This window comes from Polypterus senegalus, chromosome 15 (assembly GCF_016835505.1).
Source record: "Polypterus senegalus isolate Bchr_013 chromosome 15, ASM1683550v1, whole genome shotgun sequence".
Classification (NCBI taxonomy): Eukaryota; Metazoa; Chordata; class Cladistia; order Polypteriformes; family Polypteridae; genus Polypterus; species Polypterus senegalus.
This window is the reverse complement of record NC_053168.1, coordinates 111,699,447-111,726,911: the sequence shown is the minus strand read 5'-3', so window position 1 is coordinate 111,726,911 and position 27,465 is coordinate 111,699,447. Positions and strand designations below refer to the sequence as shown.

Here is a 27,465-nt window from a genome sequence, read left to right as displayed (position 1 = left end):
ATTTTGAGATATCTAGAAACACTTTGAATATATCTTCCATTTATTTAAAATTTAATCTGAAATACTTTATAGATTAATTTAGGAAATCTTTAAATTATTACTTGATGATTTCTCACAGCATTATTGGTATGGAAGTTCTGTTGGAGCCGTAACTGAATTCCCTTTATGTGCACAGACCTCTCTAACCTAAACATTAACTTGCCTGATTATTAATATCTCTCCTTTTGCTAATCTCTAGTGAAACGTGCACGTTATCACACCTTTCATTTCACAAAAAATAATTCAAACAATTGGAAGCTGGTGCCGCGTCTGTCTCAGTTGGCCTCAGATTGTTGGGATAACCTCTGAGAACAGCATCATCTGATGAAATACAGCGAAATAGAGATTTAAACGCGAAGTAAAGTGAGAGCAATGTAACCACTTGCTGCTTAGGAAGATATTGGCTGCAAAATGTCAAAATTGAAACGGCAGCAACTCAAATTTGGAACTGAAGAACTCTGAGTTGAAAAAGGAGAAAGCCACAATAACATGGAAGGAATACATGAGCGAGACACGCTGCATGCCACACGTTCATTAGCAGTGCTGACGTCTGTGCCGCCAGGCGGGTGCCGGGCAGTACGACATGTGCTTTGCACAGCAGGACCCTGCACTTTGATACAGAAGCTCCATGTAGATTTCCTTGGTGGCCTTTTCAAATTTTGCGCTGTCCTCCTCTGAGGTGAAAAGATGCAGCATAATGTCTTGTGAATGATGCACTGATGATATGAATCTCATTTTCTCCTTTTGTTTCTTTATGTGTGTTTTTTTTGGTCTTGTCACTGTTACTACTTTTAAGAGGGTAACTATAACGGGACTTTCCTCTCCTCTTTGCCTTCACAAGCTGCTTAGCCTCAAATGGGAGAAGCTTGAACTGGAAGTGCCTCATTTTTTTTTTTTTTACGGTCCTCCGTTTAATACAGACGGTGACCTTCAAGTCCCCATCATTGGAGAGCACAGCTGGGCCAATTGCTTCAGACCCTTGGCTGGAGACAGGCCTGCAGCATCTGGCACAAAAACAATTTCACATACCAAAGAAACAATTATTTTTTTTAGATAAGTAAATCTATTGACCTTAATACAGTTTTTTGAAAAACAGGAAAAAGTATGTTCAGCTGGGCTCCCACTTCTCAGACTATCTCTATATCTGTGCATATCCCCCCTGCTCTATTTCTTGTAAACCAATACCTGTAGGTCCTCTGGCTCTTCAGTAAATCTCATCACATTTTCTTAAACTCCATTACTGAAGTAAATATTAATGGTAATGAAACAGCATATAGAATGGAGGTGACGCGTCTTTTGTCTTGGTGCTCTGGTAAATGCTTTAGATTAATTTAAACTAAAGCTAACGGGACACCTAAGCAGTTTGTTTCTCAGAGCCATTGCCCTCACAAACCAGTCGTTTAGCCTGTTGTCACTTATTCATTTGTCCTTTCATATAGGAAGGTGCGAGTGTATGTTTATGGACATGCACGTATTATAGAAAAATGTATTCTTGAAATTGGTAATCTCTAGATATTATCTAGACTCTGACACTATCTTGATAGTCTGATGTAGGACTTGGCTACTGATCCCCAGGTGTTTCTTCAGCCTTACTGTAAATGTGGCCACAAAGCCCCTGCAACACATTCCGCCAGGTAGGTCTTTACTATCTAGCCATGTTCCTCCATGTCCCTTGCTAGTGTGCTATATTCCATCTTTGCTCAAAGGCTTCCTCTATAGTCCTCTTCCCAAAGAACTGTCAGTTCCACAAAGTAGACAGTATGTAATGAGTTGGACCACCGTACCAAATCTGGCTATCTCAGATGGTACTGTAAGCTGCTGGCTCATGTCCACCAACATTTTTCCGTCCCAGGCTACAGCCAATTGACCAATCCTTGTCCTTGGAGGAGTCTCTCTCTGGCCTTGTAACCTTTCTTGAAGAGATAATTGAGTTGAATTGATTGTTCTGACTGAGCATTGATGTTGTGTTTCTAGAGTTGCAGCCAGGCACTTGAGCACATAGTTGTGTCTCCAGGTGTGCCGGCCTTGAGTTAGGCTCACCTTACATCCAATTAGGATGTATCTGAATGTTGTTGGCATACCACGCAGGCTTGATGGATCATCTCTCAGCCATTGGTTGAGATTTCTGGAGGTAGAAAGAACATCATAGGTTGCTCATATGAGTAAACTAATCCTCCTTGTCTCCATCTTGACACATACTGTACTTCCAGCTGACTCTACGTTTCTCCACACATTCCCATCTCATCCATTGGTCCTGTTTATTTTTTGACACAGCCTTGGCACACTTTTTGCCGATGGACTTCAGCCACTACCATCCTTTGCTGCTCAGATGAAGATGCATTATTCCAGCACAGTTTTCTCCAGACAAGGCCCATGCCCCCTCGTATTCTGAACTTGGCCAGTGAAGACTCCATGAAGAACAGCTGCTATTGTGTTGTGTTCTTGGCACTCCATTTCCGACCTGGATGTTATTTGTATGTGGTAGTGTTCTGTTTATAAGCAGCTCCAAACCTGCCAAGCTAAATTGCTGTACATGAAGTACAGTACTGGAGAATACGATTGATTCTGATGTGACAGAAAACTGAAACATGTTACTTAAGAAGACAAAGCTGACAAGGTTTTTAATAATAAGTTAAATTAATGATGGAAGCCTATTATGTATTTCACACAACATCTTCTTGGGCTGTGCCTTACTGGCAGTAATGCAGAAGCATCACTTCATATCAATATCTTTAAATCACAACTTGTTTATTAATATCTTAAAACAAGTATTGTCATATTTAAACAATACTGCAATCCAGATTATCATTTCAGGATATCTTTTTAAATAGTCTAAGATCAATTTTAAATAGTTAATAGTTTTTTGTTTCTTTTTTCATTTCTGGACATCTGTAAATATTTTCAGTTACATGCGTGCGTGCTCCACTCTCTTTGTCCAGTCGTGAAAGCTGCAAGTGACCGCACAGGCGCAGTCACAATGCTGGCAGCTCACAGAAAAAAGACCAATGGAATTAAGTCACTTTCACCTTTTCATATTTAAAGTATTACGAAATTTCCAATTCAAACGAGTTCGTTGATCATTTCAAGTTACTGTTTCCCTTTAAACTTTGAGTCTGCGCTATTAAAACAAATTGCATGCTCAATAATGAACTTCAACTAAACAGCGCTTGTCAACTCCATTTCCCAGCATGCCCCTCTCTTACTCCCCGACCCTAATCCGAAGCCGGGTCGACTCCGCGCGGTATCCAGGAGACCGCGCATTGCGAACATGGCTGCCGTATATCCCGCTGACGACGAGTCCGGACCCGGACCGGGGATGCAGTCACGAGCCTCAGCATCTCCAAAACTTGTCCGCACTCCGAGCCTCAGCCTGAGCGACACGTTGCACCCAGCCGTTTCGGGCATGGTGAGCCAGCTGTTCACGCAGTCGCCTGTGCCCCTTAAATTTGACAAGAACATCAAGCAGGCCTTTTACAATACGGGGGCAATGATCTTTGTGGCTATTTGTTGTGGGGCAGCAGTGCTGGTGTATTTCATCCTGGAAGCTTTCCTGCGACCGCTGCTCTGGGCCGTCCTCTGTGGGACTTTTCTGCACCCCTTCAAGCACACTCTTGCCCGGGCGGGGAGGAGGTGGCTTGCCGGTCTGCGAGACAGCGGAACTCCGATTGTGCTCGGCACTTTGCTTTTACCAGTTTGCTTTGTGAACCGTGGCGTGGAAACTCTGGGCGACTTGGTGCTGAGGAGGCTGAAGTTACTGTTTCTTGTAGGGGCCGGCCTGCCGCTTCTCTGCGCCCTGTACTACTGCGGGAGTGTCATCGGGGTACAAGTGCTACTGAGTCGCGTGAGTGACATCATCCATGCTGCGCTGGACTACTTCACGGCCGTATGGGTAAGTCGAGCTGTGTGCCCTTTTGTGTTCTCTACACCACAGCCTGATTCGCGGGCACCACGCCCCATTTACATGCTTCACACGTGCTAAGACCTCGTATTTTGTATCTCTCCTGCATTTTGAGATAAATGGTTGTAACTCCGTTATGTAAAACGTGTGAAATGGATACTGTGGTATTTCAGATATACCAATGTTCTCCTGAAATAAAACTTAATAATCTGCACGGTAAATAAATGGGGGGTAGGAGACACAAGATCAGCTTGAGTGGGACCTGGAACTTACCTCTCCAAAGTTTCAGGTTACTGAAGGAGTGAGAAAAATCTCTTCTCTCAGACTTGACGAAGATTTGATCCAAGTGTGAAGTTAACATGGACATCAACCACACAGCAAGAAGAGACAGCGCTGTGGAACTTGGAGTCTGCATGCTTTTAGACACCTGTGGCTGTTAAATTTAAGGGTCTGCCATCTGTTCATTTTTCCCATGTAGGATTAGATTTTATTTACGGAAATAAGCAGAGTTGGTCCCCTGTCTAATAAATAATGTATTTGTTACAAGTTATTTGTTTATGTAAATCTTTTGAGCTAATCTTGTAATGCATGCATAAATTTGATTGTCAGTGTCGGCTACCTTTCTCAATTTAACCTGATGTGTAGTTTAGACTAGTATGAGTCAGGGCCGTCTTAACTCATGGGCACACTTGGAAATTGCCCGGGGGGTCCTACAAGCATAGGGACCCCATGCTAATCTATGTATGTTGTGACTTGCTGAGTGGTTGTGTAGGTGGGGGCCTATAATGCTGTTAAGATGGCCCTGGTATGAGTGAGTGCAGCAGTGTATGCAAGTGTGTCATGAAATGGAAAAGGCCTAGCCCATTCAGGGATGGTCTCTGAATGGCCCCCAGTGCTCCCAGTTACCCTGAATTGGACAAATGGTTTTGGTTTTGAAAGTATTTTAACAGCCAGTGTTATGAATAGTATAAAACCAGCAGCCATATAGCCTGCACGTCAGTGAGTATGTGCCTGGCCACTACTTGGATGGGAGACCATCTGGGAAAAGGTTTGATTGCTTTTGTTAGAGGTATTAGTGAAGCCATCGAGGGCGCTTACCCTGTGGCCTGTGTGTGGACACCGATGCCCCAGTTCAATGACAGGGACATTGTACTCTAGAAATGTATGCTGTCTGACGGATGAGAGATAAACTGAGACCCTGACTCTGCATGATTATAAAATACACCTGGGCATCTTTCGAACAGAGTACGATGATTCCCCATGACCTGGCGAATTGCCCACCACTCCCTGGTCATCCTCTCTCGTAACTGGCTGACTGTCTCGCCCATTCACCACCTAATAGTTAAAACCTTGTGAGCATATGGCTGCTGTCAAATCAGTCAGTCAGTCAGTCATTGTCCAACCCGCTATATCCTAACACAGGGTCACGGGGGGTCTGCTGGAGCCAATCCCATTAACAAACCACCGCAGGACACAAATGGGACAATTTGGATCACCAATGGACCTAACCTGCATGTCTTTGGACTGTGGGAGGAAACCCACGCAGACACGGGGAGAACATGCAAACTCCACACAGGGAGGACCCGGGAAGCGAACCGTGGTCTCCTAACTGCGAGGCAGCAGCGCTACCAACTGCGCCACCGTGCCACCCGGCTGTCAGATCATCTGGGTGGAAATGGCACCCCACCATCTATGCAAAGTAGTTTGAGTATGCTAGAAAATTAATATATAAATTAACTAATTACAATTGGAAACTAAATTAATTCTTGGAGGTGGACTTTGCAACCTCTTTATCAAAGTTCATTACTGCTGGGTGGGCCTAAATTGTCAGTAAAGATCACTCTGTAAATATCCATCTTTAATACCCCTCTGCCTTTTAAATAAAAAAAGAGTGATTGTAATGGCAATACATGTACACAAAGTAGAATTCTAATAGTACTTTGGATAGCACATATGGTCCATTTTCTAGCATATAAACTACTTTCCATTTTCAATCTTTAAATTAAAACTTCTCTCAAAAGTTATATTTTTTGTATTATATTGTAAACCCCATGCAGTTTGTAGTAATGGCTTTTGAATCCTCCGTTTACACGTAGAACGGAGATAATCGTTTTTGACATAATAGAGGTCTATAGCTATGTCCACACTACTACATTTTGATTTAAAAATGTTTTTATGTGAAAACCATATCCGTCCACACTAGCGTTTCCAAAAGTATCAAAGTCTACACTAACATGACTGAAAAATGTATACTGTATGACAAAAGCATTCAAAGGGGGACCAATCAGGGAGTGAGAAGTTGCAATAAACGGCATCCAGTCAGGGAAGGGCTATGTCCTGAGCGCAAACAAGTCGGAGTGTGATTAGGGGCCGGCCTCCTTTTTCAAAAGCGCACATTTTGCCACTGAGCTGGTCTTTTCAGAACTATACGACTGAGCGTTTGAGGTAGTGTGGACAAAGGCGAAAAGGAACACTAATGTCCGTTTTTACATAAAAATGCAGTAGTGTGGACTTACACGATCATAGCGTCATTGAAACAAATCCTCCTTTTAATCATTTGGCACAATCCACATGTGAAGCCCACTTCCTGAACACACTCTCATGAGCGAAAATGGAGTGCAGGTGGGCGGGTTCCTTTAAGTTGCATGGTGCTTTTTATATTGTGAAATGTTTTGCAACTGCCTCTTGTCATTCTCGGGCCTCTTCTTCGTCCTGCTCTTTTTGTTGAAGTGAAAGGGTTGTCAAAAATGATCACCATTGGTCTTCTGTTTTAATTTACCTTCCACGTGTTAACAAAAAGGACGGTCAGCCATTTGTTCAAGAAATCTTGACTCTACTTAATTTTTTTTTATTTATGTATTTATTTTTTTAAAATCTTCATTACTGCCGGTTTTCGCTTTTTTGATATAATTATTAGGTTAAGAATCTAATTTAGAACATATAATTCTATAGACGTGTGTATTTTTCTGTACTTCTCACATAGCAGGCATTTTTGTGTTAAATGTTTTGATGCACAGTATTTGTAACTATGTACTGCACTATATGCTTATAAAAATACTATATCAAAAAGCAATTGACCTGAACTACAAGAATCAAAGCGCATGTGAATAGTAGTTTGGGTCTTGCCTATTAACTTTAAAGGTGGGGGTGGGGGGGCATACCCACTGTGATGCTGCAAAAATAAAATAAATTGTTGGACAACTAATCCAAATACAGACCGGAAGCTGGCACTGGCAAAAAATGTTTGCCAGCATGAACTTTCCAAGTCATTCCAGAGGATCTGCTATATGTCCTTCCTTGTCAGTGTTCGAGTGGGACTATATAAGGAGAGCAAAGTGCTTCCAGCAAGCAGTTTCACAATCTGAAATGTCCTTAAGTAATGGCAGTTAAGGTATACCATGGCGGTAAAGGCAAAACCTGACAGGTAGGATTCTTCCAAGCTTTTTGCAGGGTATGCCATACATCTTTGATTGCTCTTCCCTGTTGAAGTTCTCCCACAGCGCTTCAGTTATGTTGAGACTGAGACTCTTAAGGCGAGCAGTCTAATACACTTAGGGTTCCATTTGCAGGCTTCCACTCCCAAGTGAGTCTCAATTGCATTTGCTGTGTGTTTAGAGTCATTTATCATAATGAAAGGTTGTTTTTCCGATTGGTAATTTTCCTGAAAGGACAGCATGACCAATAAAAATCTGTTTGCATTTACGAGGACTCGCCATTTCATTAAATGCACACCCAGACCATGACAGAGCCCTCCATCTTGCTTCACAACAGTCAGCAGACATGCACATACTGTATGTAGTCTTTTTGTGAACCAAACTCTTGGAATCTGGATGTTACATCATGCTGCATGGTATTCATGTAATAGCAATCTTTTCTGCTTGTTGCCTTTCCACAAGAAGGGTTTTTAGCTGAAACACTCCCTACGGCATTGTTTCTTCTAAGACTTCTTTGTATGGTTGAAGCACATACTTTAGCTCCAGATGACTGTGTTGTTGGTGGAAGTTTAAAAGTACATGAGATGGTTTTGGTGCCACAAGGAGAGCTTTGACAATCAAACCGGTGTTCTTCCAGCCATCTCAAAAGACCTCATAACTTTGTGGAAAACATGACATTTATGTTAATTCTTTTTTTTTCTTTGTTTTGTTTTCTTTTATCAATATTTATTTGAGTTTATTCTAATTTTATGTAGCATTTTCATGAGCAAGTAAACACTTAATTTTCATTTAATTTTCTCTGGTGGCCTGTGGTCTTGGCACAGTACTGTGTATTTATATATCTTTTTTTTTGCTGTGGTGCGATTATATAAAGAGATCTTTGAGACTCTCGGAGACTAATCAGACAGATTTAGATTCATGTTTCCTTTTAAGGAGACATTTTCTGATCACAATCAAGTTTGTTTTTATTAGGAGTCTGTTGATTGAGATGTGATCAAGATTCCGTGTTGTAGTTAAGTGTGCCTGTTGCTGTTTTGTCAGGCAGCAGACGATCAGTTGCAGGATGAAACTGAATGTTGTGAAATGGCACGTAAAGAATACTTTCAGTATTTTTAAGTTATTTTTCATGATTATGTTGTATATTCATTTGCCACATGAAACTGTATTTTAAGTGATTTTTATTTTTAAAATATCTGTTTTTGCAGTTGACATCTGAAGGGCACCCCTCTGAGTAAGTTTTTAACCTTTAAGACTTGATGAATGCGTTCAGTTTGCAAGCCAAGAATGTTCTCAAGTGTTGATCGATATCTTGCAGATTGCACTTATTGTAAAACCACATACAGTGGAACCTCGAGATACAAGTTTAATTCGTTCCAGCACTGAGCTTGTATAGCGAATTTCTCGTATCTAGAACAAACTTCCCCATTGAAAATAATGGAAATCCAGTTAATCCGTTCCGCACCCCCAAAAATATCAACATAAAAATCAATTTTCCTAACAAATAAGACTGATAATCTATACAAGTGGAACCTCGGTTTGCAAGTAAATTGGTTTACGAGTGTTTTGCAAGACGAGCTAAATTTTTTAAATTTTGACTTAATAAAACGAGCAATGTCTTGCAATACAAGTAATATGGATACACTTTGTCTGCTGAGCATCATGTGATCATAACTGAGCTGATGGTTCTTCTCTCTCATGCGCATCTCTCTCTCTCCTTATCTCTCTCGCTCGCGCCTCTCTCTCTCTCTCCCTCCTTATCTCTCGCTCGTGCGCCTCTCTCTCCACTTGAGGGCAGTCGTCTCCTATTCTCAGTCTGCAAGGCCGCGATTTTTTTGGATACGCTTATATGGCAAACTGCTACAGCGAAACAATGAAATCACAAACGCGTAGATCCTCGCGCTACGGGAGAACAAGGAACACTGAGTAAACTGACGAGCTGGCAGCGTCGGCTTGGGTGAATCCCCGAGTCGAGGCGGATCGGGAAACGCGTCACGCATACCCACAGCCTGGCTCGTGGCTCTTTACGCGAGCCAATGCTTGTATTTAGATCTGAATTTTTCGCTCATACTTTCCTCTTATCTTGAATTTCTTGTATACAGAGGTGATCGTATCTCGAGGTTCCACTGTATCCTTGTCATTTTAGGGGAAACATATTTTTAAGGGATTGTGCCATTTGCCAGAAGTTGGGATGTGCTCTTCACCGCATTGTCTGTCTCACTCTCTGGTAGCCTTTCACTCGCTGCTTTCCTGATGCTAGTTTTGTGAGTCCTACAATTGCTGCTGTTCTCAGAATTTAGAAAAATAAGCTGTCTTTTTATACCACCAATATATTTGACTATGAAGAAGAGGATATGTGTACCCTCATTGCTGAGCCACACTGTTGTAATCTGAGTTTTGGAATCCTTGCACTTTTTGTAGATTTAAGGAATGTTCAAGTACCCCTCAATATTTTTTATAGTAATAGTTTTATAGTTATGATGATGTTAGTTTTGCATGGCTGCGACTGTGTTGTCCATTGCTAGTCTTGTGGTGAGATGTTGCCGTCATGTAAGAGTTCATCATATACTCCATATTTAAACATGGAACTTGGAAAAGAATTTTATCTGTGCATCGGGTTAACTTGGAAAACAAAACAAATGTGTTTTTTTAGTTTAGGTAGTTGAAAAGATAAAAAAGATAATCTAAAGACCTTTTTGCTTGTTCCATTTCAAAACTATTTTTTGCTTCAGTGTATCAGACTTTTGATGATTTGTATTTTTGACCTCTCTCTGTTCATCTGGTCCTGACCTTGTCTCTGTCGTCTGCCTTTTTATCACCTCATTAGCTAAAGCCAAAAGGCTGTTACAGCAAGATTTTAATGTAGAGATGCAACAACTAATCAACATTATCAACAATAATCAATTATTAAAAACGATGTAATCAATCAATTTCATCATTTAGTTGATTACGTCATTAGGCTTAATATATTGTGCTGTGCAATTGCGTCACTACTTCTTTCAGCTGTGAACGCATGTGAAAAAAGGTAAATGGTAAGCAAGTGGCAGAAAATGACAGTGCGACCCAAGACTTTCAAGGTCATAAAAAGGTGGTGAGTTGCAAAGTGTAAGTCTGATTTCATATGGCACTAGAGCACATTGGAGATCCACAAACATTTGAACAGGAAACATAACGGTTACATGCTCTGTGGAGGAGTAGGACTTGTTAAATGTAGGGCTGCAACGATTAGTCGACGTAATTGACGATGTCGACGCAGATTTTTTATTGTTGACGCGTTATAAACAGAACCTTCAATAGAGGCTCCAGTCACAAAGAACCACTACATGAACGTCTGGGGGCAGTATCGTTTGTTATTGTTTGTCAAGACGCACACAGTCGTACCAACGAAGAAGAACATCTGAGGAGAAGAATGTAGAGGAAACTAAACGTGGTTGCAATAGCGAGTCGGATAGAGGAGGGGGAAGGAGATGGAAAAAAATTTAGACAGAAACATTCTAAAGTGAGGGAGCACTTCACCGAAAAAGAAAAAAAGTTGAATGCAGATTATGCACAGCGGAGCTTTCTTTTCCCGACAGCACCACCGCAATGCATGAGCATCTGAAACGAAAGCATCCAGGAGATGTGATGGCGCTGAATCTTGAGAGGTAAGTTTTAGCGAGTAAACTTAGTGTCACATATTAATGTTGATGTTTGTACTATAATGTGTATATCAAGGTTTCGACAATTTTAGTTAAATCGACACATACTTTGGACGCCAAATACTTTTTAGCTACACTTCTTAAGTAAACGTCACAATTCGCAAAGAAAATGTGAAATTTTAATGGAACACATTTTGTTTCATGCAAAGAGCATCACAATTACTACAACACTGATCATTTTACACACTGCAAATGAACTGTAAAAACTCTGCAACAATCTATTATTACTGTATATGTTCAAGGTGCAACTGAAGCCATTTATGAAATTCAGGAAATCGCAGAGCCAACTGCGCTTGAACTGGCTGTAAGCAAACACACAGAGGTAAACGCTGATGATTGCAGGCTCGTCTAGTGCAGCGGCTGAATCCCAGAGACAGTGAGGCTGCAGTTCTGCTGGGGCTGGCAGTGGTCATGAGCTGGCTGTTGAACAAATGTACGGCACTGACTTATCAGCTCCAGCGTTCTGCCAAATTGCTCTGTGAAGCAAATATAGCCGGTTGCGGGGTTCAATGAATGTATGTCGCCGAATATACTCACCTCCTGCGTGCTGGCAAATTGCACTGAGACATGACTACAGCCGGTTGTGGTAGCTTTAAGGTTAAGTGAATATAATTTCAGTTATGTTTGCTAACGTGATTGGAGCTATACTGTAGTAAACAAGTTTTTTTTTTTCTTTTTTCGTATAATATTTGAGTTCATCCATCCATCCATCCATTTTCTAACCCGCTGAATCTGAACACAGGGTCACGGGGGTCTGCTGGAGCCAATCCCAGCCAACACAGGGCACAAGGCAGGAACCAATCCTGGGCAGGGTGCCAACCCACCGCAGTATTTGAGTTCATATGAATAGTAAACTATCTCTAACTAACGTTAGGTAACTTGTGTTTTGGAGTATATCAGTAATTAGCTTGTTACATATTTTAGTCCGTTATTTTTTTTATTTTGGCATAATATAGTACTTTTCCTTTAGAGTGTGATGATTAAAACATCTTTCTCTGTCTGCAAAATTATTCTTGTGTATTCCTGCTACCTCTGAGCGTCTCTTCTCAGCAGCTGAAAACATTGTCTCAAAGAAAAGAGGCAGCCTCATACCAGAGCATGTTGAAATGCTCACGTTCCTGCACTGCAATCAGGAATATATGAACTGAATCTTTCATAAACTGTACATTATAGTTTTTTATTTTATTTGTATTGAAGCTTTATTTAAACTTTTGGACTTTAAGACAGTTAAAATGCACATCTGATTATTTTCAAATTCATACGTTTCACTGGTTATTTTCATTTGATTATTATTAATTTTAATTATGTTAATGCATAGAGATCAGGGTGACATTCACAGGTTGACAGACGTGAGCAAATGAGGTAAGACATGCACTGGAGCCCAGAACAGGATGTGCAACCACAGGTTGCAGGCATCAAAATAGTCAGGCATGAAATAATCCTGACTAATCGGGAAAACAAATTGAAAGATTAGTCGACTACCAAAATAATCATTAGTTGCAGCCCTAGTTAAATGTCACTTCAGCGTTGTGATACTGGCATATAAACACAAGGTTTGCTAGGCTAGGCGTAACGTCATGACTTTTGGGTTGAAATGAGGAAAAATTTGATTCACAGTCCAGCCCTCTACAATGCACTAGCAATTAAAACACTAGCAACGTGCGGCAGTTTTATGATGACTGACTAAAAAATATGTGCCACTAGCTAGTACACATTCAGATTTTCACTTGCTATTATTTATTTATTTATTTTTCTGCCGCGGTCACTCTGCTAAACTATGGTGCTGCATTACAAGCTTGCATTCATGTGTAACATCAGCATGTGTGTGCTTACAAAAAATGGCCGAGAGGAAACTTAAGTATCAGTCCGAGCAGGATACTTTTTCTTTTCTTTTTTTTCAGTGTCATTTGCAAAGGAAATCAAACTTGGCGTAAGTGCAGCAATGAATCCAAGAGCACACCAGTCGCAACTGAAAGGTGTATTTCTGTATTTCTCATTCTGAGTGAAAAGGCAGGAATGGGGTGAATAAGCGAAAGTTCCAGACTGGTTGGCTTTTATGCGGTCAGGAGGAAGACGCAATAACGTGCGAGTCAAGTTTAGCTGGTAGAACAGATTTTGTGGCATGAGCACACAGTTTGAAATGTGAACATCTAACAGCACACTCCTGACAGGGATTGATATGCGGCAGGCTGCGACGGTGTGTGGGCTGATAGCAAATGTCCAGAGAGTCTGCGGTGGTTGAAGGTTTCCAGACACACAAGACGAATGGTGACGCATTGGCATATTACATAGAAAGGGAGAACCGAGTTTATACCAATGAAAGCACTTGCTTTGCTGCAAAAGGAAAACAGTCTGGGCATTTCACCAACATATGACAACTCATTTTAAACAGACTTATAAAAAAATTAGTCATGATGGTGCAACACATTCTTCTGTGCTGGAATATTGTGGAGGTGAGATATTTTCATGATGCTTCACCAGTAAAACTTCTCTTTCACAGTAACTGAAAAAAAAGCTTAAATTGCATGTTTAATTTTGATGTGTGTGTTTAGTGCGATTCTGAATACATAAACCAAATTGTGAGTTTATTTGAATTATTAAAAACTGTTGTGTTTTTAAGGAAAGTATATGTGTGCATTGCACAACCAGAGCCAGAATTGCTACTAAGTGTTTTATTTCTAGTGTGGAACCTGGCCTGGATACAGACAGACGGACATTGTTTTTGCACCACAACACATGTTTATTTGCACTATTTACAGTGTACACAACCCAGTGCCACAGCACCAGTTGCCCTCTTTGTCTTTGGTCTGCCTTCCACTCCTGTCCTCTGAGCTCTGTCCTCTTCCACCCAACTCCAGCCATTGTATGAAGGGAGGCAGCCCTTTTATAATCACCCGGATGTGCTCCAGGTGTTTCCCGGCAATCTTCCACCGACGTGCCCCAGTGTGGCGGAAGTGCCAGCTGCATCCCCGGAAGCACTCCGGGTGTCCCTGCTCCTCTTCCCCCAGCACTACCGGGTGTGGCAGAAGTGCTGAGGTCCAGGGCTCTCCAGGCATTGGGGCGGCCCCTGGTGGTGACCACGAGCCCCTACAGGGCTGATCTTCAATGCTCTCTACTCGGGGTCTGGAGGAGGCACAAGCCCTCCTCCGGTCCTCCTGGCCGTCCCGGCTGGGTACCACCCTCAGCCGCATGCCACACTAGTTATTATAGTTTTATTTCGATGTATTATTATTACATTCATTTCTAAAAACCTATATTTTGTTTAAAATAGCTACAGGTGGTTCATTAAAAAATTCAATTTCTGAAACTTTTATACAAATCTGTTTATTTGGTGAAAAGCTCCATTTCATGAACTTTGTGTTTAATGTGAAGTGATTTTTTTTTTAAACCATCCAATTAATCGATTAATTGACAAAATAATCACCAGATTAATAGATAATCGAAATATTTGTTAGTTGCAGCCCTGCTTTATTTCCAGTTTCATTCTCACCCACTTGTGGATATTCCACTTAACGTCCCTTTTTGACTCTGGTTACTGTCTAGCCCATTTGGTGCCATGTCCCAGTCACACCGCCTCCTTCATGTGCGTCTGTACGCGTCTGAATACACCGATGAGGAGCTGCACCAGACAGGCAAGTGAATCCTATGTTCTGAAATAAGATGTATTGCTTCCAGGGTTTTTGTGATCATAAACATACCTCAGAAACACTGAAGAAATGTTTTCTGAAAGCAAAAACTTTGCATCTTCAAAACTGATGTATTGCTTCACATTTGAACCAATCTCTCGTAGACTGCAGTTAAAAAATACAAAACCTTTTTTTTTTTTAAATGTATAAAACATTTAACTTAGTAAGACTATTTCCTTTGTCAAAATTAATGTAAACCATGATTGTGAAAAAATAACTTAGATTTGAAAATTACCAGACTATTCCTTTTAATGAGGAGATGGCCATGGCTGGAAGAAAATTTAGTTTTGAATTTGAGGCCAAGGACTCTGCTCATTTTGTTTTTCACTCTTTCCAAATGTCATCTAGCCAAGAAAAAAATGGTGGTTCTTTTTCCACAGGGTTTTAAAATGGCTTTGGAGAACCTTTTGCTTTTTAAAAGAAAAAACATTTAACAGAGTGTTTTGTATAGAACAATGAATATGTAGGAACAAGAAGTTTACCAATTAAAGAAGACGTTTTTATGACATACCTTATATACTCACGTATAAGTCGGGTCTTGAAACCCCAAAAAACAATCATAAAATCAGACCCGACTTATACGCCTGTTCAAAAAATATGACACTGAATTTTTGTATTTATTTTTTTTTAACATCATCTTGCCTCCTCCAATCTCGCATCAGTTTCTCAGACACATCAAATTTTGTTACAGCAGTGAAGTTACCAATTTCTTTCGCCACTTCAATGACTTTTAATTTTAAACCAACTTCATAGTTTCTTCTGATCGAATGCTCCATCGTAGATAAGAGAGATTCTAACGATCAAGGTGTATGAGGGTGTGAGATACAAAAAAACACAGAACAGTGCAAACGTCACTTTGGAATAGTTCAGGTATTACCGTGTGGTCACGAAGGCACAGTACATAGAAATAAAGGCCGTGTGCTTGTGGTTACTCTCTCAAGTTAGGTGTTAGCATATCATAATCTCGTGGACCAATAGCGTGAGTTTTCCACATTCAACTTATACGACTGACATTATAAAAATACTGGAAATTATACGGTAAAATCAAGCCCCGACTTATCTGTAGAGAACTTTAAACACAAGTATATACGGTAGTTAATTTGATTCCAGTTCAAGGGTCTTATCTAGTGCATTACTGGTTAAGTGATCTACTTCTGAAAAACAGTTTGTGGTTTACTCAAGCACTGGTAGGAATTTTCTTTAATCTTGCAAAAAAAGCTTAGCAGTGTGCAGATTTCCATCCATCCAGTATCCAACCCGCTATATCCTAACTACAGGGTCACAGGGGTCTGCTGGTGCCAATCCCAGCCAACACAGGGCATGAGGAAGGAAACAAACCCTGGACAGGGCGCCAACCTACCACAGGGCAGTGTGCAGATATCCCTTTTATTTTTTTATTTTTTTTATTTTACAGAATGGTAAACAACATCTAAAACCTAAGCATTATATTGATCCAATCAATAATGAAACACTTTAGCATATTTCATACAAATTAGAGGTTTCAGGCTGGAGCCCAGCTTATTAAATTTAAAGATACAGTGGACCACTGAGAATCAACGGGCAACTGTTAGTGTAATTTTGTATTACAATTGTCACATTTATTAAAGGTATTTATCGAGTCCAGTGGTGTTTGTTTCAGTTAGTGATCCATGAGAGCCCCTCGGTCATGAAAGCCGCCTAACAGCAAACCTCTGAATTAATGGGTTGCGTGGTCTCTGCAAGCTGAAGACCTGCACCAGTGGCCAGTAATGGTTGACCTGGACAGAGGCTGAGCTTGACGAGGTGTTACAAAAGAGAGGTAATGATTACAGCAAGTGACTGGGCAATGCAGGAAGGAGTTGCTTTGGAATAAAAGTGTGTTTTCAAGGGCAAATAGTTTAATTTGGGGACATTTTTACACCTTTCCCCTAACTTGCTTTTTTTACTTTTGACACTGCCAGTGTTTGAGGATGGGCTCCCTGTATTCTGTCTTGAGTGCTGTGTCCTTTAGTTTCCACAATTTTTTGTTTTGTTGTTGTGTGTTTATATATATATTGTATATATAAAATACAGTTTATCAGGTAGAAGAATACTTTTCCTTTATTGTTCTGTACAGGTCCTGACTCTAGTTGCTGGCTACATCCTGGCTGTGTCATTTAAATGGACTCAAGGCACCCAATATTATCTTCGGGCCATTTCTGTGCCAGTCTGGACAGTACTGCTCTTGTATCTTGGTGAGTAAGTGTAGTTTTTTTTAAGTCTGTTCCATCTTTTCTATCTTTGCTGCCACCTAGCACATGTAATCAAACAATACACTCAAGGTAACTTTAATGGATAACAATAACTCGGCTTCCTACCCTTTTGATGTTGACAGTTGCCTTAAAAATGTCAAGCTTGACTTTTAAAGTGCGTGTTGCTAAGTGTTTTGTTTTTTTTTTTGGTTTTTTTTTGTAGCATACTTGTGTTGTTTCAAAGGATGTTGGAATTTTTTTAATCCAAAAAAATGTTACATTTAAAAAATCTTTGAATAATAGAAAAAATAATCAGCAAACTAATTGATTAACAAAATAGTTGTTGTTATAGCCCTACTTTGGACATTTTAAGCACTAACAAAGAAAAGGTTTGAACCCACAGCTGCTCATGTGTGTATTTCAGAGAAGAGAATCTTGCCTAAAGGTCAGTGATTGATTTTGAATGTTCTAATCTGATCTGAGGCCTTGCAATGTGGATATTTGTGTACACAGATACTACACACTGATATCCAGAGGACCGAAACAAGTCTCCTTACAACAACAAGTAGACTCAGATCTCTGTTTAGAATGAGTTCAGCTCTTGTCTATGGAAGAGCTTCTCCTGCAGGTCCTGCAGGAGATCATGGAGCCTTAATGGAATATGTTGATGCCCTTAATAATGGACACAACTGCAAGTAGTTGTGGCTGAATGGTTTTTAGTGTCTGTAAAGACTGCAGCTGTAGTATCTTGTGGTGGACATAATGCTGAGGGAAGTCTTCAAGTTAAAGAAACAAACTCCACATCCTGTGGGATAAGAGAGGATTTTGGACTTAAGAAATTAAGGCAGGCCAAGAAAGCAACAGCTATGATAGTAGCTAAAACAAAGTTTCTGCGGGTAGGTTGGGGAGATTGCACAACAAAGGTTTCCTAGAGTATCGGTTCAAAATACCCCCATCCAAAATAAAAATATTTCACTACAAAAGGAGTGATAGAAATAATTAAATGTTTATATTGAGAGAAAACTGCCCAAAATTTGAAAGGAGACGATAACGCAGAGATCCATCCATCCATCCATCCATTTTCCAACCCGCTGAATCCGACCACAGGGTCACGGGGGGGTCTGCTGGAGCCAATCCCAGCCAACACAGGGCACAAGGCAGGAACCAATCCTGGGCAGGGTGCCAACCCACCGCAGATAACGCAGAGATGACTACTGAAATGCTATATACAAGTGAACTACACAAAAACAGACTGCTTTTCTTGATCATGTTTATAAGTCTGATGCCAATTACAGAAAATGTGTCTCTGCTAACCTCCTTAGTGCAAGACCCGAGTATCGCTTGGGCTATAAAAGCAACGCTAAAAGTGTGATTGGGCATACGGTGTAATCAAGGGGAATTCCTCCTCTTGACAGATAGGCCCCTCCTCCAAGGAGAGTTCCAGAAGCACCTAGAGCAGTCAGTGGAGTTTTTGATGACTGATTTATCTCACCTTTTTGTACGGGTAGCCAATTTAGACAAAGTTTTGGAGATGCCTTATAAAATCATTTTCCATTAAAGGTTTTCATTGTTTGTTCTCACAACTTTATCTTGGGTATTTTAACATATTTGTAACACCTAGCTGTGGCAGATAGAGGGTCATTTCCGGAGGATGGGACTGGACCACATGTCTGCCTGGGGGGTTGCCAACCAGGATCCCGAGCTGTTTCGTCGTGTGGTGGGTGTACCAGTGCATGCTTCCCAACCTGACCTGCTGTTTTAACATCCGTGCCACAGCATAAAAATATATAGAACTCCGATAAATACTGTAAGTTTATTGTCAAAGCCTCCTGTTACTGGTTTTCTACTGTCTTATTAGCATATAGTAATGTGCATACTCTTCAGAATTTGAGTTTAAGGGAATACATTTTTAACGTTAACTATTCTTATAACTGTAAGCCCTATACTGTGTAGACTCTCTGGATACAATACACTGTACCTTTTGTAATCCTCTTTCTTAATTACATAGTATTAGTTCAATCTTTGGCCAATAGAATAATAGTAATTAATGTTGGCATATGCAGCTTTAAAGTAAAGAGGGAATTCTTATCATTTGGAAAAAAATGCAAGCTCAGCTATTCCAGTTGATAACAGCAAGTCCTAACTAATTTGCTTATTTTTATCCTTCTAAACACGATGACGTGCAGATCTGATCGCGTTGTGTTCAGTTAAAACACAGATGCCTTTAGAAGTATGAAGGTGAATCTCCCATCACACGCGTATGCAGAGAGTAAAGTAAAGCCTTTGCTTCTTTCTCTAGCCTCCGTGACTGGATCTTGGAGAATCCCCATCTTCTTTCTGATTGTGGCTTTAATGATAGTTGGCGCGTTTCAGGACAAACAGAGAGCAAATGGAAAAGGTGAGACCCTGCAACTGAAAAAACATTTTTTTTTTTTTTTGGGCTTTCAGACTCGTAATACTTATATTAATGGTCAGTTGTGCTTTCCTATTACTCCTCCAGGGGGCGAGCTTTCCGGCCAGGTGTTTTCCATTGCAGCCAACACTATCAGCATGGCAATCTCCTTTAGTCTATTTGGGGGAACATCTGGGGAACGTCCTGGTTCCCAACCTGCAGGTTAGTGCGCGGTCAAAGGTGTTTGTCACATTTAATACTTAGACTTACTTACAAGTCAATAATTTGAAATTGTAGCTCTTGATTGAACAGCATTGTGTCTGTTTAGACTGAGAAATCACATATGCACCATTAAATTAATAAAGTCCTGTTTTCAGTCTTTATATGGTTGACCCAAAGTGTATTTTGGAATTGCAGTGACTTAAGAATCGACAGTATTGGATTAATGAGCGTTTGTAGAGGGCCCTGAGTGACAGTGGATGAGGGTGATGTGTGCGTTTTCTACAGTGTCTGGTTAATTGGTGACTCTTAAGTTTGTGAGTGAGTATAATGAGTATGTGATTATGCGATGGGCAGAAGTCCACCAAGGTTTGCATTTTAAGAGGTTCATCTGTCCATACTCCTGATATGGAGTAGATGGATGAATAGTGCAGTAATAATAATTTGTAACCTCAAGAAGAGTGAAAAACTACAGTGAACTAAAATACAAGCAACCTGTGAAGTGCTAGACTTTGGAGTCTCCATAATAATCATGATATGAGATATTTATCTATACAAGTTATTAAACTGTATAATCAACTATTTTAGTATTAAGGAGGAGTAGCTGTATATTTTAGAATTTGTCTTTTCAGATCAGCATTGATTGGCTAATAAATACAGTTGAATATCACAGAAGCGTTCTCTAAAGTGAAAATCGTGTCGTAGCAAGAAGGCTTAAAATCCTCGCTGACTTGTGCCAGTTTTGTCAGGTGTAACGCCACGCATTCTGATAACTTATGGAAAGCTACCCTAAACATTTGATTCAAGTTAAGCAATTAAAACAAAATGCTTGTAAATATTAAAGTGTTTTGTAAACGTTTGACCCACTCAAAATCTGATAAAGCAAATAAAGGCTGAAATAAACTGATTTTTAGCTATTATTTTGACTGCAGCACTTAAGGAAATGAAGTAGATGCCCTAATTGAGCTAACACAGGGAGTGAGTTGGAGAGCCTTTAGCTTAGGTGTATGTGAATGTTTGGCCTCCTCTGTAAGTAGATACAGTATCAGTAATCGATAGATATTGAGGTACATTTAAGATGGCAGGCCATTTTACATTTCACGTCTGTTCATACACCGTGTTATATGAAATTGTCTGTCCTCTTCTGCACATCTGTTCACAGATTCATTGTAATGGTGCTGTGATGGTTTGCTCAGTGGATGTGCACTCTGTTAAGACTTCGTCTGACATGAGGGTAGTTAGCAACTTTTGTGGTTGAATAGATAATTCCATTGACACTCGGAAATACTGTACAGTAGGTGTCAAATGACTTGGACGAGAAAATGTTAATGGTTATCACTGAGGTTTCCTTTGCATGTGGTCATTGGCCTCCTAGAGAATGTTCTAGCGTCCTCTCTTTATTTTTAAATAAGAGAGAAAAGAAACAATAAAATTTCTTTTCTAGTGAATTGTAGTGTCATTATCAGGACCTGCGTAAACTGTGTTACACTTGAGATGACAGAACTGCTGTATATAGTAAGAGAAGCTAAGCAGAGGATTGATGGTACAGAAGTGCGGTCTTGTATTTGAAATGCATCCATAATTGATTGTTCTTTATGTCCTAGTGTTGGAGTTTGTTGCTTATTCTATTTGACATGATGCAATGCCATATTACACAGTTCAGTAAATGTAAACTTCATTTGACTCTTAAGTACTGTATGCACGTACAATGAGTGTTCTGTACAAAAAACTTTGTATTTTTTGCCTTGTAGGTTCTCCTAAAAATAGTGCGTCCCATCCGGATGTTTCCTGTTCTCCCTCCTCATCAAGCAGTCGGTCCAGACCAGAGTTTCGCTTTTCCTTGCAAAAGAAGAACACCAGTGACATCTATTTTGTGTTGCTGGTTTGGGCCATTGTTATTTTGCAGATCTGGCTCAATCTTTGGCTGCTGCAGCTGCTTCCAGTGCCTGTTGCTGGTAATGTGCAAACTGTGAAAGATTCCATCTTTTAAAGCATTTTGATGTCCTCCATTGAGTGACTGAAAAAAAATAATGAATGTATTGCATATAAAATGGTCTCTGTAAAAAGTGAATTAGGTACAGGATAAAACGTAATTGTTGTGTGCTAGAATTGGCTGAGCGTGTGTAAGTCATAGCGGACATCTAAATAATTGTGTCCTGCAAAAGAATCGGTGGCTTGTCCAGAGGTGTTTCCTTGCTTGCCATTGACGCTGTAGGTAGACCCTCTAGCTGGATGAAGCAGGTTCAGGGAATGGTGGATGGTAGCTACTGTGTTCACGTTACCTCCTCAGTCTGTTATCCCGTATCATTTTCATATGAAAAAAATGTAATGTAGTTCTTATAAGAAAAGCTGTAAATGGTAGCATTGCTCCAGTTTTTTGTTAGCTCTAAATCCAAGATTGCAGTAACAAATTGTGAGCCAAAAACAAAAAAGAATTCTTGGGTGAACTCCTGGAAATTCTTCATATGTTGTGAAAGGGAATTACATGTCATAGCAGATCATATTTCAGGGTCTGCACATTAACTTTATCAGCAGAATACATGAACCAATTCCGGATTTTGAACATGCAGTTAAAGATAAAATGAAATCTATAAAGGAGCATTTTTAATTCTAGAATTCACTGAATAAGGGCGAGTAAAGTGCAGCTTTTTGATGTCGTCAGATGTATTTGTCTTTCACTTTCTGTGATGTTCTGTTCCGTTGTGTTTTGATATGTGCTGCGTCTCAGCCGGGTGACTATCACTCCTGAATAAACCTACGTGTCTGTAACACTAGAACTGATGTTTTACAGGTAGATCCTGGGTGTTAATGATTAATAAACACACCAACTAGTAGCCTAGATAGTGAAACACTAACATTTAGGAGAAATGTCAGAGGAATTTCCAGATGTTTTCAGTTGTGACACAGTTTGGTCCACATTTTGATCAGAGCTGGTGCCTGCAACTCAGGCGATGATGGCTTGTTTCTTTTTACATTTTACATATGAATGTTTGTTTGTTTGTTTATTTGTGTGACAGTGTGGTTTCTGAAGAAATTGGTTCTACGCTTTGGACTGCTAAATTTTGCAGAAAAGACTTTGGTTTCCTGGTGGGAGATAACAGGAGAGTTTTTAAAAGAGCGACAGGAGGCACTTGTGCCTGGGCCCATTCAAGGCGTTGGACATTTCCTCGTAAAAGTTGATACAAAGGTAATGTTCTTTTCTGCACCTCGTGCAAAGAATGCTTTTTTTTCTTCCCTTTTTCAAAAGTTGCTAGTTTAATTGTTTAAACTTTAAAGGTATATGATTGCATGTAAATGTAAAACCTCGGCCAGATTTTCTGAAGATACAGATGATCTGATTTACCCAACCGCCAAATCCCTGTGGTTTGATCTTACCTGTTAAAAGTCAAGTCTAATGTGTTAAACCTTGAAAAGTATTTTTAAAAATTCTAGAGAAAACGTTTGGTCCTCCCAGTTATTTTTTTTCTTCTCAAAAATGGAAAAAAATGTGATGTGAATCCTTCATTTGCATCGTTGTGTTCTTCAATAATCCTTCCTTGTCTTCTTGTCTCCTTCCCAAAGCTCTGGCATTGGCTTAACAAGCAGGTAATATAACACACCGGTAGTAATGGAGTGGATGCTTTACGTGAGCAAGATATGCATGCTGCTTAAACGCTTCCACCAGTTGTCTTCTGCGCTAATCATTTTCTTTTCATTAACATCTGCTGTCTAAATGTTTGCTTGTAGACTTTATGGAGTTAGTTATTTGTTATTTTAGATCAAGCTAGGCACATTTATTGTATGTCTTTTTCTCAACTTGACAAGTAAAATCTCTAAACGTAAAAATTTCCATCTGTGAAATACTAATTATTGTGCTATTAACTTGCAAAGTACAAAATCAGAATGGTGTTTTTTTTTTTTTTTTGTGCCATATGTATGGAAGATTAGAAATTAGAAATGTAAGAAAATATGGTATCTCTTATATAATTTCAGTTCCATGTTTCCTTTTTTGCTCCCACCTAATCCAGTTAGAGGTTTGCAGCAAAGCCAAAATTATTCCTGATAGCATGAGGTACAAGTCAGCAAGCAGCTGTAAATGAACTGCCCGTCCATCACAGGCTATACTGCCATTCATGCACTCGCTCACTCTGCAATAATTTAGAACCGGAGGTTATCACAGTGCGGATGTCTTTATGGTGTTTGAGAAAATCCTCAGCAGACCTGGGGAGAGGCTGTAAACTGCACAAACAGTGGCCAGGGCTGAGCAGAAGAATGTCCGTACTAACCACTATAATACTGTGACACAAACGGCAGTTTTGAACTTGAAATTTAGAATTCAGTCATTCATTGAAGTTAGTTTTTATTATTTGATCTATTTGGGGTATTATTTTTTTTTTTTATTTAGTTCTCTAAAATTGTAAATATCACTGATGTTTCAATTGATTAGGCGCTGATAAATTTGCTGATGTTCACATCAGACGACTCAATTGGTGATCAGTGAATTAGACAATCTGTTTTTCGAAGCGTTCTGGTAATTTAGTAGTTCTACTTTACACAGAGTATTGTGATACCTCAGGAACTGTGTGTCTAGTTTGGCTGCCTGAGCCTCCTGTCAACAGAAAGCAGCCGGACAGTCTGAGTGTGTGACTGACAGACACAGACAGACAGACAGACAGACAGACAGACAGACAGACAGACAGACAGACAGACAGACAGAGAGAGAGAGAGAGAGAGAGAGACCAGGTATTGGCTTTTATATTAAAGAAAGTGGAGTAATAAACTCAGAAACAGGAATCGAAGGAGTTCACCTGTTTGTGAAGACGAGCAACAACAACAACATTTATTTATATATCACATTTTCATACAAACAGTAGCTCAAAGTGCTTTACATAATAAAGAATAGAAAAATAAAAGACACAATAAGAAAACAAAATAAATCAACATTAATTAACATCGAATAAGAGTAAGGTTCAATGGCCAGGGGACAGAAAAAACAAAAAAACTCCAGACGGCTGGAGAAAAATAAAATCTGTAGGGATTCCAGACCATGATACCGCCTAGTCCCCTCTGGGCATTCTACCTAACATAAATGAAACAGTCCTCTTTGGATTTAGGGTTCTGACGGAAGAGCTTGATGATGATGATGGTCACGTAGACTTCTGCCTTTAACTCCATCCATCGTTGTTGGAGCATCATGAAGCAGCAGCCATAAGGTATATGCTGTCCAGCTGAACTTGGATTGGAAGGAAGAGAGGCATGTCTTTGGTAGAAAGTTTAAAGAGAAGCTGGTTTCATGAGTTCAGATATTTCATTTTGTTCTTTAATTTAAACAGAATCTCTCAATCTGAGTGTGAACTGTAAGCAAGGTTTTGTTTAGTTCAGCAGGTCACAATCTGAATTAGAAAAAGTACAGATAGAGCACTGCATGCTAAACAATAGGCGTGTTAGCTTAACATCCACATGTGTCTGTTTTACTTGTAAACGTGTTAAACATGTTAGGCTTGAATCTTCTTGATAAAGAGCTTATGAACATTTTGTTTGAAGTGTGGCTTGTAATTTTGACAAGCACTTTTATGTGATATGTATCACAAATACTTTGGGTACATGTTTTAGTAGTTAATGTATTTTAATTGGATTTTATTTATTTTTGGTCACTGAACAATCCACCTACAGTTTCATTTTGTCAATAGAAAATACTTTACACTTTAATTTAGAACATAAGGCGTCTTATACAGGAGTTTAGTGTAGAAAGAGAATTGAAGGATAAAGAAAAAAATTGGAATCAGAATCACACAAATCTAGTTATATGAAATCGGTCATCAGTGTCGGCCCGTAAATATCCCGATTGATTGATATTCCTAGTAAATGATATATCGTGACTGATTCCATATATAGCCCTGGCCTGCCACAGTACCTGCAGGTTTCCTTTCAGCCATTTAATTCAATGACTGTTCTTGTTAAAGCCGCATGCCATTTTAAATGCATGGTTAACTTCTGCTTTTGTTCTGCTGTACCCACACTATTGTGTGTTTTCTAATTTATTGAGAAAAATCAACAAAGTTTTCTATGGATTGTTGTGATTTTTACCTTCAGGTGTCAATTTTTTTCTTTTTTCAAATTTCTAATAAAATTAACAACCACTTTGTGACAATAACTCGCACAAACTGTAGAGTCAGCTTTAAGCTATTTCTTCTTATTGCTAAGAGTGAAAAAGAAACAATGATTAAGAATCTTAATACCGAAGTTAAATGAAACAAAAATAATTCATCAAGATTTTTGACATGGTGTGAAAGCCAAAAAGCATACACAAATAAAAGTAGGCACTAGCCTTAAATGAAGTTGTTGTTGTTTTACCCATTATGTATTATGTATAGTACATAACTGGCACAGCAAGAATGGCCGTATCCGATTATGGCAGATTGTTCTTTCTACATTGCAACCTTACAGTACAGATTTGTCATGTGGCAACGTTCTCAGGCTTAGGTGTGATTGTGATATGGCTGGGATATTTATTGGTTTCTTATTGCTCTAATGTGTACCCTTCCTTACTAAGTAGAAGCTTCAGTTTGAACTTTTTATTTGTGCAGACTTCACAATTTACGATGATCTCATAACTCTGCATCATCTTTGAGTTGGCAGCAATGCTCTTATTGTACAGCTGGGGTTTCTTAGTGATTTGGACTGAAGTTTAGTTTGCCAGAATCAAAGCGTACCTCCTCTTGAATGGCTGCGGGTCTCTGACTGGAGAGAGTGGACTGTACAGTGAAACACAGAGAGTGAGCAAGTGTGATTGCAATAGTTAAACAGGAATGGAGAAGAAACTGGGCGGCTTTTACCAAATATGATGGAAATTCAGTTCTGTGTACTGTCTCTGTTTTCCATCTGAGTGCTCATTACAGTATTTTATTACCGGTATGTTATAAGGAGAATTCAACATGAATACCACAAATACCAGTAAAACAAGGTATTTCAGTACCCTTGAGGTCCTAATGAAAAGCGCAGTGACGTTAATTGATAAGTTAGAGTTTAACATGCATGAACAGAAGACACATTTAACCTTCAAAATCATTTGAGTATGTCGCCAACTTTCTGATTTAAATGAATTAAACATAGGATTGCTGGTATGCAGTGACCACACATTTTGCAAAACTGTATTGTAAAGTATACAGTATTTATTCATTTACTAGTAAAATACCCGCGCTTCGCAGCGAAGAAGTAGTGTGTTAAAGAAGTTATGAAAAAGAAAAGGAAACATTTTAAAAATAACATAACCTGATTGTCAATGTAATTGTTTTGTCATTGATATGAGTGTTGCTGTCATCAAGGATTTGATTATCATTATTTCTTTCAATCAGGTTCGTATTTGGAGGACGTGTTGTTTTGAAGTTACATTCCGTGTTTGTCAACCGTTGTAAAGATAACAGGTTTCATTCATCGAAGTGTTCACCACGCAAATCGCTACTCATGAATGTAAGATGTTTAGCAGGCATTCCCGGTATTAACTTGTGCTAAACGTACCATGGTGTGACGCAAGGGGAGCTGACTGTAAAAATGCAAGGAGGCGCGTATTTTGAACGAAAAGGGAGAAGACAGCGAAGGAGCGGAAAAGTGAGAAGGAAAACTGTTTAAATAAAGAGCTAGGAAGGTGAATGGAAAGTAGCAGCCAGCGGTAAGGCAAGGAAGACTTTGTAATAAGAACAGTTCGGTGCACGTAGAAGGTGTAACAATAAGATTGTTAAGCCTCATGATAATGTTCACGCATGGAGGATTTATGAGACGCACTGGGAGAAGTATAATCTGAACCTCTCTACAGTTTCATTTATTTTCGGGTTGTAATGTTCTTCAAATTTACTTATCTGGTCCAGTGGCGGACCGTGCATCTCACACCTAGGCCTTCAGTAGTGCTCCGTCTG

General features: G+C 39.6%; 1 protein-coding gene across 2 annotated transcripts in view; it reads left to right on the top strand.

Moving 5' to 3' along the window:
• Positions 1-3,239: 3,239 nt before the first annotated feature.
• Positions 3,240-27,465, top strand: part of LOC120515643 (transmembrane protein 245-like) — a 55,736-nt gene continuing 31,510 nt past the window's right edge. Inside the window, exons 1-7 of one of the 2 annotated variants that reach the window (XM_039736848.1) lie at positions 3,240-3,928; positions 16,848-16,965; positions 19,262-19,360; positions 19,463-19,576; positions 21,325-21,528; positions 22,591-22,760; positions 23,135-23,158. In XM_039736848.1, the coding sequence (XP_039592782.1) occupies positions 3,308-3,928; positions 16,848-16,965; positions 19,262-19,360; positions 19,463-19,576; positions 21,325-21,528; positions 22,591-22,760; positions 23,135-23,158 (1,350 nt within the window). In that variant the 5' untranslated portion in view covers positions 3,240-3,307. The remainder of the gene's footprint in view (positions 3,929-16,847; positions 16,966-19,261; positions 19,361-19,462; positions 19,577-21,324; positions 21,529-22,590; positions 22,761-23,134; positions 23,159-27,465) is intronic. The other variant, XM_039736849.1, reaches the window with a different exon arrangement.